Here is a 21,781-nt window from a genome sequence, read left to right on the forward strand (position 1 = left end):
TGCTGTTTTGTTCCTCAACAAGAAAGGAAGAGTGTGGTTGTCATTAATCTGCCAGCTTCGGTGCTAAAAAACATTTTCCTTCGGATCTGTCTTGGGAATTATTCTCAGGCATACCTGTTTGTTTAGAGAATAGGCAGGGCACTCTAAAGTAGCCTTTCAAAAATGTCTACTTTGAGGTTCCCTTTCTCCACTTAGCCTCTTGATTTGAGGTCCTTTTAAAATTCTCATTATATACAGGTTTTTGGCCAGTGTGTGTATAGATTTTGATTTGGGGGAAACTTTATAGCAATTCCCTGTGATGAAGATGACACTAAGTTGTTTCCTCCCCAGAAATACATTACAGTTAATGAAATGGCAGGATGTTGGTTCTAGGAAGGCCATAAGTCTCATCATTCTGCCTTGTTGCCACAATATTTTTGCCAGTACAAACTCTTTATGTTTATATTATTTAGAGTTATATTTTTATTATCTAGAGTTGCTGACATATATTATTAATACATTTCACTTGTGCTCCCAATTCTAGACCTAGATGCAGACAACCACTATTATGCTTTCTCCATAGATTTGCTTTTTTGGAATATTTCACACTGAAACACAATATAGGTCCTTTTGTGATTAGTGTTTTACATTTAGCTTAATGTTTCAACAGTTTGAACATAGTGTAGTGTTTATCTGTACTTCCTTCTTTTCATGGCTTAATAATATTCCACCATAAAAATATAACACATATTCTTTATCCACCTATCAGTTGATGGACATTCTTAAATGTATTCCCAAGTATTTTGTTGTTATGTTATTATACATGTAATTTGTCTCTTAATTTCATGCTTGCAGTGTTCATTGTTAATGTGCAGAAACATAATTGTATATAAATATGTACACACATACACACACAATCTCTTGTATCCTGCAGTCTTGCTCAACTGATTTATTGGCTCTAATAATTTTTTGTGTGGATTCTTTAGGGAATGCTATATGTAAGATTATGCCTTCTGTAAACACAAATAATTTTACTCCTTTTCAAGTTTGCATGTCTCTTTCCCCCTTTCCTTTCTTAATTGCCCTGGCTAGAGCCTCCAGTACAATGTTGAATAGAAGTGATAATTGCAGACATCATTGTCTATTTCTGAACTTATGGAAAAAGCTTTCAATGGTTAGCTATTAAGTATAAAAATAACTGGCATTTCATAGATGCCCTTTAATAGGTAAGGAATTTCTGTAGGGTGTGTTTATTATAAAAAGCTGTTAGATCTTTGCCAAATATTAAAAATATTGGGTTTATAATATTTTATTTCTATTTTAGCTACCTTTAGCATATTTTTATTACAAAACTGAATCAAATTATTTTTGGAAGTAGGTTGAGTAGATTGGAAATCTAGTAGATACCAATACAATATTATCAGGAGCACTTATTAATGAGTGACCTCAAATATATGCATATCAATTTGCCATCTTAGTATAAGAAGGCACTATGACTCTCAAAACCAAGGAGATTGCTTAAACTTTGCAACTGTATTTACTGCATTTAATAATGGAAATTGTACTCTATTGTCATATTTTCAAATGTGGAGGATTCACAATAGTTTCAAGATAGTCACAAGATACACATTAAAACTTATCAGAACAGACAAATACAGCAAGTACCTGGGACATCCCCATTTTGAGAAAGAGCTGGGTTTTCCAGTGCTCTAAACATATAAATACATTTTTTCTATGCTTCTCTTATACTGGCAAATATCCTTGTATCTATTCCCCAGCAACAGATTTACCAACTAGCTACACTCTCTCAAGAGGCGCTCTCACAGCTACAATTGGAGGCCATGTTTTCCAGACATTTCCAAGACTTAAAGAATAGTTTCAGCAAGCAGTGTTATAGTTGTCGGACCTGGCTGGCCTGGCAGACCTGGGTCTCCTTTATACCCTCCTGCACCATCGAAGCCAGGGAGTCCATTGCGTCCAGGATCTCCTGGAGGGCCAATTGGACCTACAGGGGAAAAAGAAGGTTTACAAATGTAAGGAAAATAATTCAACACCAAACAGATCTAGCAGACTTAAAGTCCTTGAAGTCAATGAACTCATAATCTGGTTTTGTCTTTAATCAAGATACATGAAGGAACAGCTCAAACTCAGGACAAAGGAAGTAGACAAGGATTTAGTGTTAGTTTTAAACAACACATTTGCCTCTGTGGAGATTCCCATACTATGACAGTTGTATTCTCTTTGCCTTCAAAACAAGATTGGAGTATAAGATGCAACTTTTGTTATCTATCCCACCATAAATAAGGTTGTTACTACCTGGTACCTTTTATTTATGGAAAGACTGCCATTCAATTACTTGTTAAGAGAGAAAGACTAAAATTTGTTTCTAGATGTTTTAGAATCAAAGTTGGCTGCAAGCATGGAGTCAAGTGGCCAACTACACAGGGTTTAGTTCTAAAATAATGAGGTCTCACGGTGGAGAACTAATGGCCCAGCAAATTAGCCTTCTATCCTTATGGTAGTTGGGATAGAGAAAGCAGCAGACCTTAAATGCAAATTAATTTCATTACAGTGTTTTATAAAATATTAACCTAATTATTCAAATTAGAATACCCAGAGGAGCTACAAGAAATTGAACTGGGACTAAAAGAAGTTAGGACATGATAAATTGAAATTTTTTTTTAATTTCAATCATTGTTCAAGTACAGTTTTCTCCCTGATAAATTGAAATTTCAAAAAAAAAACCCCAAAACAAAAGGAAATGAAACCTGTGGTGGTCTAGTATTCTATCAGTTATTGGTATTCCTATTGTCAGAGACAAACTCTGACAAGTGAAAGGAGAATTAGGGAAATGTTCTCAAATAGATAAGGCTTAAAAAGAAGATCTGCAAAGGTACCTGGTAATCCATGAGGTCCTGGTAGTCCTGGTAGACCTTTAAATCCAGGCTGGCCTGGGACCCCTGGCGGACCAGCATCTCCTTTGATTACGATACTCTGACCTGAAGGACCAGGTAATCCAGGGGGACCTAAAAGTAGAAACACACAAATTTAAAGGTAGGGAAGGCAAAGTTTAGAAGGAATGGATGCCAAAGTGACCTAAGGCTAGAATAAGAACTGGTATGAGAGAAACAAATTACATGTATGGGACTGTTGTCATGTTCAACAGAAATCTGTTTGGGAAAGATATCATTATCTACCCAGAAGACTGAAAAAAATAAAATTTTCTTAGAGTCAATGGAAAAATTAGACATATTATCCCTATTTTCAAGATTTGAAGAATGACTGATTACTAGAAAGAATAATTCATTTCAAATCTGTGAACATTGGTGTCAGGAGAAGACAATTCTATTTCCTGACAAGTTCATTCTAATTCTTACATCATTTGCAGTTTTTGTTTGTTTCACTTGTCAAGGAATCCACTGAACCAATGGGGTCAGCAAAAAAATAAATAAATAAAACAAAACAAAAAACCTATTTTCATATTAAAACATACCTGTGTGACTTCTTCTTGTGGTCTGTTCAATTGAATATGGGAAAGTTCATATAGTAGGCAATAAGAAAATCTAAGTGAAGCATTTTTGTTGGTCCTGCAGCTATCTTAAATATAAAAGGTCTGCTCTCAATATTATATTAATAAAATGCAGAGTTTGAGAGATTAGTAAATAGAGGGAGAGTCCTATCTATTTCCCCTCAGTTGTTGGGGGCTAAGACTCTGAAATCTTGGTAGAAAGAAGAAATGTAAACTTTCAAATTCTTCAATGCATTTTAAGTATCAGGTATAACTCACTTCAAGAGTAAGTCTTACCTGGAGGACCAATAAATCCTGGATCTCCCTCAGGGCCAGTTGAACCAGGTAGTCCACTGGGTCCTTTCATGCCTGCAAAAGAGGGACATACAATTACACAGTAAAGCACCAGGACCATAGTCTTTGCTGAGCCAAGTCAGAAAATGTTTAATGAAAAGGGGGAACATCAAAACATCCCTTCAAATACCTGGAAATCCTAGAACACCAGGGAGACCAGGATCTCCTTTTATTCCATTGAGACCTGGCCAGCCAGGATTACCCTGAATAAATAAAATAATTAATTTTAGAGAAAAAAATTGGTGGGGGGGGGGAGAATGAAGATATAGGTGGTGTTGCATAGTGATTTATAGCACTGGCTCTAGAGTCAAACTTCCAGGATTTAAATCCCAATTTTGCTTCTTATTAGCTTGTGTAACCTTGAGTTGACTGTTTAACCTCTTTGATTCATAGTTTTCTCACTTATACAGAAAATAATATCCACTTTATGAGGTTGTTTTAAGGATTAAATGAGACAGTTTATATTAAGTACTTAGAAAACTGACTGGCGTATGTTGTGTGCTTAATAAATGATAGCTATTATTTTGTTATCATTAGCAAAGATGCTACTTTTTAGTGTATCTCTGAGATAATAAGTACTTGGATTAGAATCACATGTGCACAAATGATAACAACTGAAAGACTTGGCAAAAAATATAGTAGAGCCTATTAATTAACTGGATTTGAGGGCTAAGAAAACTATATGAAGAAGAGTTGAAAATAAATGTAGAATGAACCTAAAGGAAGAATAAGTGTGAGACAATAAAGCTATTAGTATAAATGAAAAAAAGGGCAAACCTGGAACATAATATTATGCTAAAATGTAAGAAAATAGAAAAAAAGGGGGAGAGAGGCATGTATGTCAGAAAGACACAGGATCCAGCTTGAAGGGGTTCCCAAATCTAAGGCAATTTGAGCATCAAAATAAGTAACGATAGTTTAAAAATTATAAATAATTAAAAAATAATTTATGAGGCCATACTGATAACAAATGGACAATAAATGGAAGAAATTGGACTCTCTCTTACAGTAGAGCTGAGTAGTATACGTGTGGATAGTGCTAAAGGTTAGAAAATCATCTGCCACTATCACACTGTTGACTGGTTGAGACAAAAATTGTAAACAGATATTAACTCTAAGGGGAGATTTTGATGAGAAACAGTATACTTGCATTAATTTAATGTGTGCCTTCCTGTAGTTTTACTTATTAGTTACAAGGAAGAACATTGTAACTATATAGTGGAGAAATCAGATAACAACTTCATGAGGTGATCAAAATTAAGATCACCAATAAGGGGCAGATTAACATCTTGAGCCTTCATATCTGAAATGGACACAAAATCACTCATGTAGTATTCCAGCTGGAGAAGCAAAACAAAGGAAGGAAAATTCTATTTTTAAAACATAGGAAGGGGCTACATTTCTCCAAAAATGTCAAGATCAGGGAAGAAGACAATAGTTTTAAAAACTGTTTCAGATTAAGGAATAATAAAGAGATACGGCAGTTAAATGCAATGCATGGTTTGGTCTGGATCTTATATTGTAGGAGAAAATGCTATAAAGGGCATTACTAGGTCACCTGACACAATTGGAATATGTAATGTAGAAATACAAGTATTATATTGATGTTCAATTTTCTGGAATTGGTAGCTATACTGTGGTTATATTAAAATTATTTAATCTTAGAAATTTTATGCACTGAAATATTTAGTGGTAAAGGGCCATGATGGATACAACTTATTCTCAAATGTTTCAGAAGTCTATCTATAAATATATAATTACACAACACAACATACATACAGAAAGCAAGTGAGGAAAAATGTTAACAATTGGTTCATTTGGGTAAATGATACATGGCAGGTTTTTCAACATTTTTGCAATTTTTCTGTATGTTTAACATTATTTCCAAATAAAAGTTAGAAAAAGCACAAGTGTAAGAACTGACTTGTACAAAAGCAAATGAACAGAATTTGATAATACTAGATTTATAAAATATTGGTATCAAGGAGTCTTGGATCAGGCATAACATATGAACTGGAAGTACATGGGAAATGAATGAGGAGGGAGTAAATACAGAATGAATAAGGACAGAACTAAAACTTTAACTCTAGGTGTCCAGAAAAATAGTAATATCACGATAAAAGCAGGTTAGTTGTTGGAAAACTCTAAGGGACAAAGACTGACCCAGCCTGTGTTGGCTGCCAAATCTAATGACAATCCTCCTGAATGACTGAAAGAAACTTGGAGGATCCAGAACTGGAGAGCATTATGCTAAGTGAAATAAGCCAGGTGGTGAAAGACAAATACCATATGATCTCACCTATACATGGAAGCTAATCAACAAAACAAAATAGAAACAGAGACATGGAAATAAGGAGCAAACTGACACTGACCAGTGGGGGTGGGGGAAAGGGGATACTGGGGAAAGAAGGGAAAGGGGCATCAAGGACCATTTATAAAGGATCCACAGACAAAGACAGCAAGGCAGGGGAGGATTGAATGTGGGGGTGGGTAGGGCAGGGGAGAGTAATGGGGGAAAATTGGGACAATGGTAATTGAATTACGACAAAAAATAATTAAAAGAAGAAAGTGACTTTCTGGGTCACTCAAAACAAGGTGGAAAGCACATGAATACAGATGTAGGAATATGCTATTACCCTCTTTTCGCAGGTGAAGACAGAAACCCAAAGAATCTATCCACCTTTCTCATAGACACAAAGCAGAAATATGCATTAGAGCTAAAATATGACCCTAAAACTATCTAATTTCAAAGTCTAAAATATACCCACTCACCATAATTACTTCCTTGAGTGTACTCTTCTACCTGCAGTGCTCTGATATACACGCCTCCTTTTATAAATTTGCTTACACTAAAATGAAGGTCTTTTAAATCTAAATACTATACATACCAAAGACCCTTTATCTAGAAGGTAGCAAAGTCCCTTTAGATGGAAGAAGATAGGAAACTTGACATTTTCTTTCTTTATAATTCACCAATGAACTATATATAGATGCTTGACCAGTAAATGCTAATTAAAATAATTCAGCATGGAATTCTCATTTTGCTTGCAAACAGCCACATCCATTTCTCATCAAATATCTACTCTCATTTCTTACCTGGAGTCCTGGTGGTCCTTGATCTCCTTTCAAACCAGGCAAACCAGGTTGCCCAGGTTGACCTGGGTTTCCTTTCTCTCCTTTAATACCTCCATTTCCAGGGAGACCCCAGGGACCTTCTGGACCTGGTAGACCTTGATAATACACAACAAATGACCACATGTCAGCACAGCATAAAAGTAGCATAACTATTCTGTAACTACCTATTTGTACTTCTAAATCCCTTCACCTTACCCACACATCCTTCCATCCACCTTCCATCTGGCAACTACCAAAATGTTCTCTGTATCTATGAGTCTGTTTCTGCTCTGCTTGTTTATTTTGATTTTCAGTTGTAAAGTATAACATAGGTAATATAGTAAAAAATATTCTAATAATTATATATGTTGTCAGATAGGTATCAGATTTATTGGGATGATGACTTAGTAAGTTATATAATGTCTGACCATTGGGGTGTATGCCTGATACTAATATAATATTGTATGTCAACTATAATTGAAAAATTAAAAAATATTTTAAAATTAACAAAATTTAAAATAAACATCTTCTCTTCCTATCATCCTGCAATGACCCTTGAAGTCCCTAAGGCGGTTTAACTCATCCCCGGTTCAGAATACCTTATATACACATTCTTCCTTTCTGTCTCTGAATTTCTCATACATGGGGATCTCTCATGTATACAGGGCTCCCATACATATGTGTATATTAAATTTGGTTATTTTCTCATTAAAAAATAGCATAAAATGTAGGCTTTTAAAGTATCAGCCATCTAAATATTATTAGTTTGCAAAATAAAATTCAGACTACATTAAATTATATAGGACTATGCTGGTCCTGTAATGTAAATGGGGCTGTGTTATTTTTGTTATAAACACTGGTTTTCAGTTTTAATTTGTATTTTATTATATATTAAATATAGTACACCTGTAACATTATAATAGAGATTGCATCTATAACCCTTTTTTGATTTAAGTCAAAGGAAATAGACATAGGGCACTGTCCTAAAATTTGAACATTCATCAGAATCCCAAGGATGGCCTGTTAAAACAGACTTCTGGGCCCAACCCCAAGAATTTTCGATTCTGTGAGGCTGGGGAGGGGCCTAAGAATTTGTATTCTAGCAAGTACCCTGTACATGTACAAGCGCTCTGTAGCTAAAGCTGCGGGTTCTTCTGGACCATACTTTCAGAATCATTGTTACAGAGCAATCATGTATTCAAGCTACTTGTGTCAGTGTGATTAAAATCAAATTGCTTTACTGGAAGTAGTATTTTTATTCAGCATTTTAAAAAAGATACTATTTATTTTAGAGAGTGGAAGGGAGAGAGAAAGAGAGGGAGAGAAACAATGAGTGGTTGCCTGCACCCCCCACCAGGGACCTGGCCCACAACCCAGGCATGTGTGCTGAATGGGAATTGAACCAGTGACCTTTTGGTTCACAGGCCTGCACTCAATCCACTGATCCACACCAGCCAGAGCTTTTATTCAGCTTTTATTACTTAATTATGCAACTAAGACAGGGATTTAAGCAAACTGTTCAATTTCATTTTAGTAACATGCTTAATGCATGATAATATTTTAAAATGTCAGAAAGTAATTGATTTAATATTATACTTTATAATTTAACAATATTTCATATTCTTTACATTTTAAATATTTCTGAAAAATAAAGAATTTTGCATATACCTTGTGAATAAATAAAATAATGTAAAATGGAATTTTGCTAAGCTCTTTTGTTTGTTTTACCTTTCCTTTCTAAATTAAAGATATGTTCATTAAGCAACAAAGGAGATGTTATCAATAGCCACATCGTTTTTTCACTAGGTGGGATATAGCTGATGCTTGCTTGCAGAGTGCTAAATAGTGGCTGAGGCCGAGAGTAAGTAGACCTGCCTTAAGAAAATAATTATAAAGCCCTAAATAACAAAAAGCCAATAGTTAGCCCTTACACCATCTCTCTTTTCTAGCAATCTTAGTTGTTCCTCAGTTCAACAAAAAAAGAAAGATATGTAGGACATACCACAGCCATGTGAATTTAGAATTACGATTTCATGCCTACATATGGACAAAGGGTTATCTTTTTATTGAGGAAAAATTGGTATAGAATATTATGTAAGTTTCAGGTGTACAATTGTAATTCGATATCTGTATATATTACTAATTTATTAATGACAAAAGTCTAGTTGTCATCCTTCACAAAGGGTCATTTTTTTTATCAGAAATAACATTTGAACTTTAGTTCCTTTTCCAGCACTCTTGACACCCAGAACCAATGGCTACATGCTAACAAGGCAGCATCGAATCCAGATTAAGAGTGCTGGACTTTGGAGCTAGAAATCTCAGTTGGAATTCTAACTCCATTAATCATTAGCTGTTTGACCTTAGGAAGTTTATCAATCTCCTTGGCCTCAATTTTATCTTCTTTAAAATGGAAATTCTTTTGTATACATGTACCACATCTTCATTATGGATGAACCTTGAAAATATTATGCTAAACAAAATAAGTCAGTCAGTAAAAGCTAGAATGATATGATTTCACTTATATGCAAGATACACAACTGAAACTCAAAAACACAAACTGTATGGTGGTTACCAGAGGGAAGGGGGCTGGGGAGGTAGTAAAGGGCAAATGGGGCCAACTATATAGTGATAGAAAATAATTTGACTTTGTGTGGTGGGGACACAATGCAATATTCAGATCGTGTATCAGAAATGTACATTTGAAACCTATATAATCTTATTAACCAATGCCACCCCAATAAATAATTTTTTTAAAAAATGGAAATTTTTACTTTACAGTAAGAACAACCTACTTTGTCAGGTTGTTCCAAGGATTAAATAAGATAATATGTATAAATTACTTAACTCAGTTCCTAGCAGAGTGTAAGAATTTATGTTAATGTTTTTTAAAAATTATTATTGTTACTATAATTGTATCTTTAAAATATGAACCCATTTTTAATCTTCCAGCTATTTCTATGTGATTAGAAATAGAGAAAGAGGCCCACAACAATACAACAATTGTTTTAATCTTTAAATGATTTAAATTATATAGTCACCTTAGCCTGGCATCCAGACAGATACTCAAAAATTCCCTTCCCAAACATACAGAATAGGTTGGGGTATTTTACACTTAAGCAGGAGAATAAAAATAAACACTGAGTACAAACTCCCTAGGTAGGATTTTTAAAGCACAGTGGTTATTTTCTTTTTTTAATATATTTTATTGATTATGCTATTACAGTTGTCACATTTCCCCCCTTTATTACCCTCTGTCCTGCACACCCACTCCCATCCACATTTCCCCCCCTTTAGTTCATGTCCATGGGTCATACATATAAGTTCTTTGGCTTCTACATTTCCTATACTATTCTTAACCTCCTGTCTATTTTCTACCTACCATTTATGCTACTTATTCCCAGTACTTTTTTTCCCCACCTTTCCTCCTCCCACTCCCCTGCTGATAATTCTCCATGTGATCTCCATTTCTGTGATTCTGTTCCTGTTCCAGTTGTTTCCTTAGTTTTTGTTTTTGTTTTTGTTTTAGGTTCAGTTGTTAATAACTGTGAATTTGTTGTCATTTTACTGTTCATATTTTTTATCTTCTTTTTCTTAGATAAATCCTTTTAACATTTCATAAAAAAAGGGCTTGGTGATGATGAACTCCTTTAACTTGACCTTATCTGGGAAGCATATTATCTGTCTTTCCATTCTAAATTATAGCTTCAATGGATAGAGTAATCTTGGGTGAAGGTCCTTACCGTTCATGACTTCAAATACTTCTTTCTAGCCCCTTCTTGCCTGTAAGGTTTCTTTTGAGAAATCAGCTGACACTCTTATGGGCACTCCATTATAGGTAACTATCTCCTTTTCTTTTGCTGCTTTTAAGATTCTCTCCTTATCTTTAATCTTGGGTAATGTAATTAGGATGTGCCTTGGTGTATTCCTCCTTGGGTCCAACTTCTTTGGGACTCTCTGAGCTTCCTGGAATTCTATTTCCTTTGCCAGATTGGGGAAGTCCTTCATTATTTGTTAAAATAAGTTTTCAATTTGTTGCTTTTTGGGTTCTCCTTCTGGCACCCCTATCATTTGGAATATTGGGACGTTTAAAGATGCCCTGGAGGTTCCTAAGCCTCTCCTCATTTTTTTGAATTCTTGTTTCTTCATTCTGTTCTTGTTGAATGTTTCTATCTTCCTTTCTGTCCACACCATTGATTTGAGTTCCAGTTTCCTTCCCATTACTGTTGGTTTCCTGTACATTTTCCTTTATTTCACTTAGCATAGCTTTCATTTTTTCATCTAATTTGCGACCATATTCAACCATTTCTGTGAACATCTTGATTGCCAGTGTTTTGAACTGCACAGTTGATAGGTTGGCTACCTCTTCATCACTTAGCTTTATTTTTTTTCCGGAGCTTTGATCTGTTCTTTCATTTGGACCATTTTTTTTTTTTTGTCTCGGTGCATGTGTTATGTAGTAAGGCACAGAGCCTTAGGTGCTCATCAGGGTGGGGCAACCCATGTTGCTGTGTTGTGACGCTGTATGTGGGGGAGGGGTCTGAGAGGGAACAATGCCATCTGCTCTGCTCTCTGCCCATTGTCAGTCACTTCCCTGGCTACCCACAATCAAATTGGGCCCTTCTGGTGCTGATTCCCAGGTGTGGGGGCTTGTGTACATTCTGGGACCCTGTGGGTCTCTCCAATGAACTCTGTTGTGAGGCTGGGGGTTTCTCCCGCTACAGTATCAACCCCCACAGGTGTTCTTAATCATAGGTTTGAGGCTTTTTTCCCCTGCCCTGAAACTCCAGCTTGCTCACTGTTTTGCTCCCCAGTTGTTCCTCCTGATTTATCTGCACACAATGTGGGACCACCCAGTCCACAATCCACTGCCTCGCCGGGTCCACCAGCCACCGCCTTGCCTGCCCTGTTCCACCAGCTGCTGCCTTGTGAAGTCCTCTCCACTCGGCTGCACAACTCCGCCCCTCCTACTGGTCTGGATGAATGTTTCTTCTTTAACTCCTTGGTTGTCAGACCTCAGTACAGTTCGATTTCCTGTCAGTTCTGTTTTTTTTTTTAATTTGTTGTTTTTCTTTTGGTTGTGCAAGGAGGTACAGTGTGTCTACCTATATCTCCATATTGGCTAGAAGTCCCAAAATGGTTATTTTCATCCATAATTTATAATTTGGACTAGAAATTAGGTAGCAAATCATCTGTGAATCAGCCCAACAATTACAAAGTAAGATTAAGATAAGAAAAACATAAATATTTTATGAGTCTCTCCACCAGGTTGAAAGGTATGAACATTATTATCATTTGGAAAAAAACTACACATGTTATGGGCATTGCTCTTTTTGCAATGAAAACTAAGTATTGAGAAACTTATATGCTATTAATTTTGACCTGCCATTCTAGAGTCCCTCAAATTTAATTTAATGATTTGCTAATGGCACAAGGGACATATCAGTTTTATTTTTTAACAGTAATCAATAGTTAACTTCTTTGATTACTGTAAATAATCATGAAAACACAGATCAGAATAATCTCAGGCAACATAAATTTAATAAAATATCAATGTACAGAGATTACAAATGGGCCAAGTGCCTCCTAAATATCATAATGTAGTCTTAAAGATAAAAATAAGTGCATTTACATTTAAATTCAACATGCTTTTATGTATTAATTACATATTATATATAAAGAAATGAAACCACAAAGACCTAATATCATTTCATACATGATTATAAACCAGTCACATTACCTTCACCAAAATGTTAAATACCAGAGCAGGTAGTGTTTGAGGATAATAGTGCTCTTCAATGACTTCTGAATTATAGCAAAAAAGTGAAATGTTCTTACCATACATACAAAGCACAACAAAAAAAGAATTGACCAGTGAAGAATCTAACCTGGAAAACCTGGGGAGATCAGAGTTTACCAAATCCCAAAGATTAATGTTAGCAGTATCAGACATCACACAGTACAAAATAAGATTATGAATTAGAAGTGGTTCACATTACAGTACAAATTAAACAATATCCTTTGTCAGCTTTTCTTCTTCTTATAGCATATTTAGTATGCAAACAGAACCATACTGGAGTATGGAGAGTCAAATATTTTCAAACCAAACTTATTTATTAGGGAAATAAGCTGCTAGTTTTTATTAATCCTCAAAATGACAAATTCCACTGAAGACATCAGGTTAACACTGCTACTGTGGCTTTCCAAATGTTAGCATCTCAAAACATTACAGTTGGCAAAATAGTACTATTTCACTGATATCTTTTCATTCCTTTCACAGAGGGATATGTTTGGATAACTGTTTATCTTGGCCTCTGCTATCCTTTAGTAAAAACACAAGGTGCCAATTTCTTGATATGTCCAGACTGCCCTAAGGAGATATAATTAATTTAAATGCCTCATTAGACAAAAATTCAAAGATCATTGGTGACTACATAAAGAGATAAAAACACTAGTATACAATGGCCATAACCAGCTATACTTCTGTTTGACTTCTCTGAAAATCATTCAATGAGCCACATTCTGATCTTTTTCTTATAATTCATCAAAAGGCTTTCTTTTGGGAATTATTACTTGTAATAACCTACTCAAAGAGAAAAAGCCAATATACATTTGTTCACCACTGAACTTGAATATAAAGAGTAGAATTTTCCAAAGATGTAAACATCATCAGTGAAGGGGTACTTTTAAATATTTTGGCATGCACTATCGTATCCCAAACTACAGAAAATATCACACTTACTTTATTATTATTCAAGGCACAAACTATTAACTACTGAAAGAAGAATCATGACATAAAAAGATAAGCCTACAAATAGGACAATTGTTGATTAATTTTAATTCACTATAAACACAGTTTCCTTTACTTACAAGTCTTGCTATGATTTATAAACACTGAGGTTAGCAAAGAGAACAAATTATGCTAAAGCACTGAACCCTAGGAATTAGAAGACCTGAGATTTAGTCTTGGCTCTACTACTTCAATCTATGGAGATTTTGGGCAATTCAATCTCTCTGAGCTTCTATTCTCACCCACATAATGGGAACAGTATGTCTGCCTTAACTTCCCTTACAGAATTATTTTAAAGAGCAAATTCAATTTTTAAACTATTGGCCTGATATCTGCCATATTCAAGGCATTAACAGGGAATACAAAGATTAGCCAAACACAAACTCTGCCCTCTAGGAGCTTACAATGAAAGTACATTATATAAGTGGTGGAATGTCATATAAATATATGTAAAACATTGCCATTACTGAATAGAAATAAAACTTTTATAGCATTTCATAATTTGAAATTCAGAAACCAGATTAAATGGTTTCTACACCACATAGAGCAAACTGACTCAAAACAACACATTGAGCAGAGTCTCACCACATAATTAATTAAATAAATTAATTGTAATTAATACAATACATAGAATTAATAGAATACAATAAAGACATTTTATACATGTGTTCAGTATACAAGAACCATTAATAAAAACTCTTAGAAAAATAAGTCATTGAAATATATTTGGTCTGAGTAAGTATCAAGGAAAACTTTAGACCATATCATAGCAAAACTTGTAAGATTTTATTCCTAAAAGGTCATATTATGTATGGCCTTTTTAGTGAGTTATATGCCAAATCGGTTTTCTACATGAGACTCTCAATCCATTATTTCCCAATGACCTAACAAATTTTAACTGAAAAACAAAACAAAATAAAAACCCTGAAGTACTGTAGTAAGTTGTAATAAGTAAAGACGAACTGATGAAGTGACTCATAAATTTTAAATCCAGCCTGCATTTAAGGTTACATTATCCAACTATTGCAAAGAGAACACTGGAGATACCAGGTTACAATAATTATATAATTTAGCGTACATCTGGTAAATAACAAGTTGTCAAATCAGTTTTAAAATAATGATGCTAGAGTTCTGGCCAAGATGGAGCTATAGGTAGAAACATTACCCTTCTTCACACAACCAAAAGAATAATAACAATCAATCTATAAACAATAAACAACCATAAGTCCCAGAATATTAAACTGCATGAAACTCTGACAACCATGGAGTTAAAGAAACATTCACCCAAACCAGTAGGAGGGTGGAAACAGGCAGCCAAGTGGAGAGGACTTGTGGCAAGGTGGCTAACTGCATGGGTAATGCAGGGCTGGCTGAACAGAAAACTAAAGACTCCAATCTAGCTGTAAACTATTGTGGGGGTTGCCACGGTGGGAGGAACTCCCAGTCTCACAGGACAGAGTTTATTAGAAAGTGGGACTTGAGCAGAGCAAGCTAGCCTCATTGTTCCCTCTCTGGAGCTCTCCCGCCCATAGCACCACAAAGCAGCAAAGAGGGTTGCCCAGCCCTGTGGAATAGCTAAGGCTCTGTCCCCTTACAACATTACAGGTGCACCGAGATATGGCCTGAATGAAAGAACAGACCAGAACTCCAGAAAAGGAGCTAAGTGACAAGGAGATAGGCAACCTATCAGATGTAGAGTTCAAAACACTGGTAATCAAGATACTCAAAGAACTGATTGAGCTCAGTTGCAACATGAAGGAACAAATGAAGACTACACAAAGTAAAATAAAGGAAAATGTACAAGGGACCAAAAGTGAAGGGAAGGAAACTGGGACTCAAATCAACAGTTTGGAACAAAAGGAAGAAATAAACATTGGACCAGAACAGAATGAAGAAACAATTGGAAAAATGAGGAGAGGCTTAGGAACCCCTGGGACAACTTTAAATGCTCTAACATCAGAATAATAGGGGTGCCAGAGGGAAAAGAAGAAGAACAAGAAATTGAAAACTTATTTGAACAAATAATGAAGGAAAACGTCCCCAATCTGGTAAAGGAAATAGACTTCCAGGAAGTCCAGGAAGCTCAGAGAGTCCCAAAGAAATGAGACCCAAGAAGGAACACACCAAGGCACATCATCATTAATTTACCCAAGATTATAGATAAGGAGAGAATCTTAAAAGCAGCAAAAGAAAAGGAGATAGTTACCTATAAAGAAGTGCCCACAGACTGTCAGCTGATTTCTCCAAAGAAACCTTACAAACAAGAAGGGGTTGGAAAGAAGTATTCCTTACTATGAAAGGCAAAGTTCTACATCCAAGATTACTTTATCCAGGAAAGCTTTCATTTAGATTGGAAGGGTAGATAAAGTGCTTCCCAGATAAGGTCAATGTAAAGGAGTTCATTACGAAGCCCTTATTACATGAAATGTTAAAGGGAGTTATCTAAGAAATAGAAGAAGATCAAAAGCTATGAACAGTAAAATGACAACAAACTCACAACTATCAAGAAGTGAACCTAAAAAGAAAAACAAACTAGGCAAACAATTATAAGAGGAACAGAATCAGAGAAATGAACATCACATGGAGGGTTTTCAGTGGGGAGTGGGAGGGGAAGAGTGGGGGAAAGGTACAGGGAATAAGAAGTATAATTGGTAGGCATAAAATAGACAAGGGGAGGTTAAGAATAGGAAACAGAAGTGAAAAAACTTATATGTACAACCCATGGACATGAAGTAAGGGTGGGGGCAAATTCTGGAGGGTTGAGGAGTACAGGGTGGAGGGGGGATAAAGGGGGGAAAATTAGGAAAACTGTAATAGCATAATCAATAAAATATATTTAAAAAGAATTAAATCATAAAAATAAAATAACATATTAAATTAGTCTTTTAATTAAGTAATTTTGGTTCTGCCAACAGATATAAACACTAGACACTACATACTCCTGACAACTTTCAGAGATAGATCAACATGTAAGAACTGAACTGGCATATATGCTCTTAAAATATATTCAAACACTTAAAAACATTAGGTACCAATAAATATGTATACATATATACACACACACATATATATGTATCTAATTATATGTACACATATGTGTGTATTCATGTGTATAGATTTCAAACTGCATGCAGTTACTACTTCAGAGTTAAGGAGCTAACCTGTAGGACTTGGATATGGATCAAAGTTCACCAAGGCCCAATATCATTATTAACAAAAAGGAAAAATATCAACATTGTTAGAAATATCAAGAAACTAAAGCATTACACACACTTCTTTCAAGTTAAACTTTAATTCAATAAATGAATACTCTGAAAGTTCATTTTCATGCATCTGTATATAAACCAAATTATCATCACTAAAATAAAAACAGCATATGACATATTTTGAAATGGCCAAAATCATTTTTAATAATCATTACTATAAGCTCAGACTAAAACAATCAATCTGAGAGCAAGCGGGTTTAAAACTCAGTTTTACTTTGTAGTTTATGAACAGATCAAAAAGTCACACACACTCATCAGGTGTGTTTTTAGATTGACTACTCTTGTTATTACTTCTTTAGAAACAGTACCTTTTAAAAGTGGTTTTGACACTAATGTCTTTATGTTGACCTATTTCAATAGTGAGCTTTATTACTAGTAAGAACAATAACCACAGTGCTGATTAAAATATAAATCATGATAATAGTTTGGTTTATTTGAATAACTGCATGCAATAACTGAATAACCAAGCAAGATGTTTGTGTCAATTCATTATGTTGAATGCAAGACAGTTAACATGGCTGATGAGAGTTTCACTGGTATTCTTCAAGAGTATTCTAAGGTAAAACTTTAAATAACACCCTCTATACATGTCCAAGTCAGATCAGATAAAATGCAGTTTGGAAAATGATCCTCACATGGATACAATTTTTTTATTTGGTGAGGTGATAGATTAACTATTGTGGTAGTCATTTTTAGTTACATATATATATCAAATTATTACATCTTACATCTAAACTTATACAATGTTGTATATACATTATATTTCAATAAATTACGATGAAAAAGAAACAAAGTGATTCTCTGAAGAAAATGTGTCCTATTAAATTTATGGTTTTTTAGAGCATATTTTATTAAATTTAACTCCAATTACTTCAGAATTTATGGAACTTAAATGAAAGTTTTCATTTTTTTTAAAGATCTTATTTATTTTTAGAGAGAGGGGAAGAAAGGAAGAGAGAGAGAGAAACATCAATGTGTGGTTGCCTCTCACATGCCCCCTACTGGAGACCTGGCCCACAACCCAGGCATGTGCCCTGTGTGAGAATCAAAACAGCAACCCTTTGGTTCACAGGCAGAGCTCTAGCCATTGAACTACACCAGCCAGGGCTGAAAATTTCATTTTAAAATACAGTTAAAATGAGTTAAGACTTTCAAATGGAAAAAAGGCAACTTTTTATTTCTTTTTCTTATTTTTTAAATCAATGAAAGCCAAATTTTAAATTACCATAAATACAGAAATTGAATATCAAGTCTCAAAAATCTGTTAATAATCTGTCACCAGTGATTGGGCTCAGCAACATTAATTCAGGATGAAAATGAGCATTTCCAAACTTAGTAAAATGGAATGACACAGCACAGACACAAAATGAAAAGTGAACCTTGGATGCAAAATTGAGATTATTAGAGCAGTTAACACAAGACAAATGAAGTACAGAAATGAAGCTGGTATGAAGAGATCACTATACAATTTAATCATGCTGTGATTCTCCAGATAAGTTTGGATTGCCTAGTTCCTAGAGAAGATACACATTTTTATCGTGCTTGGTTACATTTGCTGATCATATGACAAGACCATAGCAACATTTTGGTGTGAACCACAAGCATCTTTTGGGTGATCACTAAAATGATTTCTGTGATGACATGCTGAGAACTTAACATTAAAAATGCAGATGGCATTTTGTTGCCAGGTTATCAGGATAGCTTTACATTTAATAGAAAAACTAATACATCCACTATTTCCTTTTTACTCTATGTTGATTTGTTTTAGTACAACTTTAAGAAAATGATGAAAGGCATTACTGAAAAGAATTATTAGATGCCATAGAACTGGAAGAAGCAAAGTATAAACCAAGCTATATACTTTTAAGTTCTTCAATTATAGATTTTAAAGTCCTAAAGACTGAAAAACCTGCCAGCAAAATGAAGTAAATAGACAAATAAATAGATCATTCCCCTACAGTCAGGTACATACCTGGTCTCCCAGGAGGACCTTGGGGCCCAGGGTTGCCTTTAGGGCCTTGTAGAACTGGACCTGGAGAACCAGGGGGGCCAGGGGGACCCTGCACACCAGGGAAACCAGGAGAGCCTGGTTCACCCTTTGGACCTGGAAGGCCAGGGTTACCTGGAATGCCAGGTAATCCTCCATCACCCTTTTGACCTATGAAAACAAAGTGACATTGAAATGACATTAAAGAACACATTAAATGATGCTGGGTATTAGGCTGGCCTGTAAGGCTAAAGCTATTTATACTTATTAGAACAAGGAATGGAATATAATAGGGTCATTTCTATCTCTCACCAAATACCCAGTGCATCCAAAAAACTCATTCTTGCCCTGGCTGGTGTGCCTCAGCAGATTGAGTGCTGGCCTGTGAACTGAAAGGTCACTGGTTCAATTCCCAGTCAGAGCACATGCCTGGGTTGCAGGCCAGGTTTCCAGTTGGGGGCATGCAAGAGGCAACCGAGTGATATATCTCTTGCACATCAATGTTTCCCTCCCTCTCCTTCTTCCTCCCTTCCCCTCTCTCTAAAGATAAATAAGTAAACAATCTTTATCAAAAATCCATTGTTCCTATAAAATATATTTATCTGTTATCGAAGTGTTTACTAGACTATGTATAGAAATATATAAGCAATAATAGCTTGTATACTGAAAGATAGCTTTTGTATCAAGACATAGAGCAATGATCACATGACAAATGGCTGTGAACAAAAAAGAGATAAATAGAAAAGTATAAAATATCTGCAAGGTTAGAGATGGCTGGGTGAAATTCCTAAAACAAATGTTTTGTTGTAGTTATCCTCACCTGAGGACATGCTTATTGATTTTAGAGAGAGAAAAAGGGAGGGAAAGAGAGAGGGAGAGAAACATCAATGTGAGAGAGAAACATATATTGGTTGCCTCCTTCACCCACCCTGACCAGGAGTAAAATTCTCAACCTAGTTATGTGCTCTAACTGGGAATCACATTTGCGATCTTTCAGTTTTTGGACAGCATTCCAACCAACTGAGCCACATCGGCCAGGGTGTAAAACAAATGTTTTAAGACTAATTTTGAGGCTAGTGGAAGATACAGATCTTCAATGTTATCTATGTGCCCTCAAAGTTTATTCTATCCAAAATTTAAAATCACAATCTAGACAAATTGTTATCAACTTTTTACACTACCAACATGCCTGAGAACAACACACCAGTGACACGTTATATCAATCATTTTTATGTTGGGATCATGGGAAGGATATGGGAATTTCTATGAGATATGGATGTGGTTTGAAAAAGCCTCCATAGAATATAAAATGGTTATTAGAGAACATAAATATACACAGCTGTATACACATTCTATCATTTACCTATTTTGTTCTTACAAGGAGAATAAGAACATGTGAGTGAAAGTAGATGTGTGTGCACACATACACATTCAAAATGCAAGATGAATATTAACATGTAGTTTTGAAGAGACATTTTTACTATTAGTATGTATTTCTACAGTTTCCTTATATTACGTGAGTAAAAGTGTTTTTTTCTGGCAAAAAGAGTTTTAAAAATTTAGTGAAATCTACTTCTTCCTCAAAGTTTGTTTCCTTTCTTTATTTTTCCTCAGCATTTATTTATGAAGTTAATAAATAGATACCTATATGTGAATTTCCTTAAGAATACATTTTCTATAGTATAACTCCTCATATTAAATTGCTAATTAAGAACCACTTTAATTAGCTATAACTCTAGTTTTGAGTTTTCTGAGGTCATATGCACATTTTATAAAACTAAAATTATTGTACTGAAGAATATTCTCATGTATGGACTTATTTAGCATGTTTATTAGGAAATGTTTTCAATTAGGAATAATCACTCCTCAGACAAACCTCATTGGCTATGATATTGCCACTGTGCAAAGCTAGCATATTTTATTAAAGTTTACCAGAAAGTCCTGGGAGTCCAGGGGGTCCTGGGATTCCAAAGCCTGGTTGACCTGTCAGGAAATAAACCAAAAATTCTCAAATAGATAATAATAACTGAAACAGCACAGATTATCTTCCAATTATTTAGGTTTTTATTAAGTGCTACAATGTATATTATATGAAACATGTAGAAGATTTATTTCAAACATGGAACTACAATTCTAACATGAGAAAACTATATATACATATATATTATTTGTGATGAATGTTAGATATATACTTATATCATATGACTATATATAAATGGAATATGGATTGCATAATAAAAGAAAGTCATCCAGAGAACTTCATAAAAGGTAACAGCTTCTTGACATGAAAAATTGAGCAAGAAAAGATATGGAGTTTTTCATAAGAGGGAAACAAGTTGAATGATAAATGTGAGGTTACATTCTCAGGATACAGTGGAATATAATTAGTATGGGAAAGGGTGTGGTAGCTTAAAGGGTAAGAAAGAAGATATAATTTCATTGTGGGTAAAAAAGGGCAAAAGTTAAAGTATACAAGGGGGAAATTATAAAATTAAAAACAATAAAAAATATAGTACCTGGTTCACCCTTCTGTCCAGCTGGTCCAGGAATACCATCTTGACCTGGATTTCCTTTTTCACCTGGGGGTCCTGATGGCCCAGGATGACCTCTGCCACCTAGATTACAGATTAGGAAGGTTACATCTATTTCCTCCATTCCCTTTTCCTTCCATATTCCCCAGTATCCCCATCCTAGATTCAAATAGTTCTATCCAAAAGACAAAAAGTGCCTCTGAGACACTCCTTTAAATTATGAAATATTATGAAAAAGCATAAAAAATAATG

General features: G+C 34.9%; 1 protein-coding gene and 1 non-coding gene across 2 annotated transcripts in view; both read right to left on the reverse strand.

Annotated features, from left to right (window-relative positions):
- Positions 1-21,781, reverse strand: part of COL4A5 (collagen type IV alpha 5 chain) — a 304,752-nt gene that overhangs the window by 9,306 nt on the left and 273,665 nt on the right. The window contains exons 39-46 of the mRNA XM_045817489.1: positions 21,515-21,613; positions 20,931-20,981; positions 18,984-19,169; positions 6,938-7,071; positions 3,972-4,044; positions 3,785-3,856; positions 2,877-3,005; positions 1,886-1,984 (exon numbers count right to left, since the gene is read on the reverse strand). Coding sequence (XP_045673445.1) covers positions 1,886-1,984; positions 2,877-3,005; positions 3,785-3,856; positions 3,972-4,044; positions 6,938-7,071; positions 18,984-19,169; positions 20,931-20,981; positions 21,515-21,613 — 843 coding nt within the window. The remainder of the gene's footprint in view (positions 1-1,885; positions 1,985-2,876; positions 3,006-3,784; positions 3,857-3,971; positions 4,045-6,937; positions 7,072-18,983; positions 19,170-20,930; positions 20,982-21,514; positions 21,614-21,781) is intronic.
- LOC123805253 lies at positions 20,766-20,908 on the reverse strand. The gene has a single exon (XR_006783284.1). It is a non-coding gene; the product is annotated as a U4 spliceosomal RNA (small nuclear RNA).

Source organism: Phyllostomus hastatus, unplaced genomic scaffold (assembly GCF_019186645.2).
Source record: "Phyllostomus hastatus isolate PE091 unplaced genomic scaffold, TTU_PhHast_1.1 phas_scaffold_28, whole genome shotgun sequence".
NCBI classification, from domain to species: Eukaryota; Metazoa; Chordata; class Mammalia; order Chiroptera; family Phyllostomidae; genus Phyllostomus; species Phyllostomus hastatus.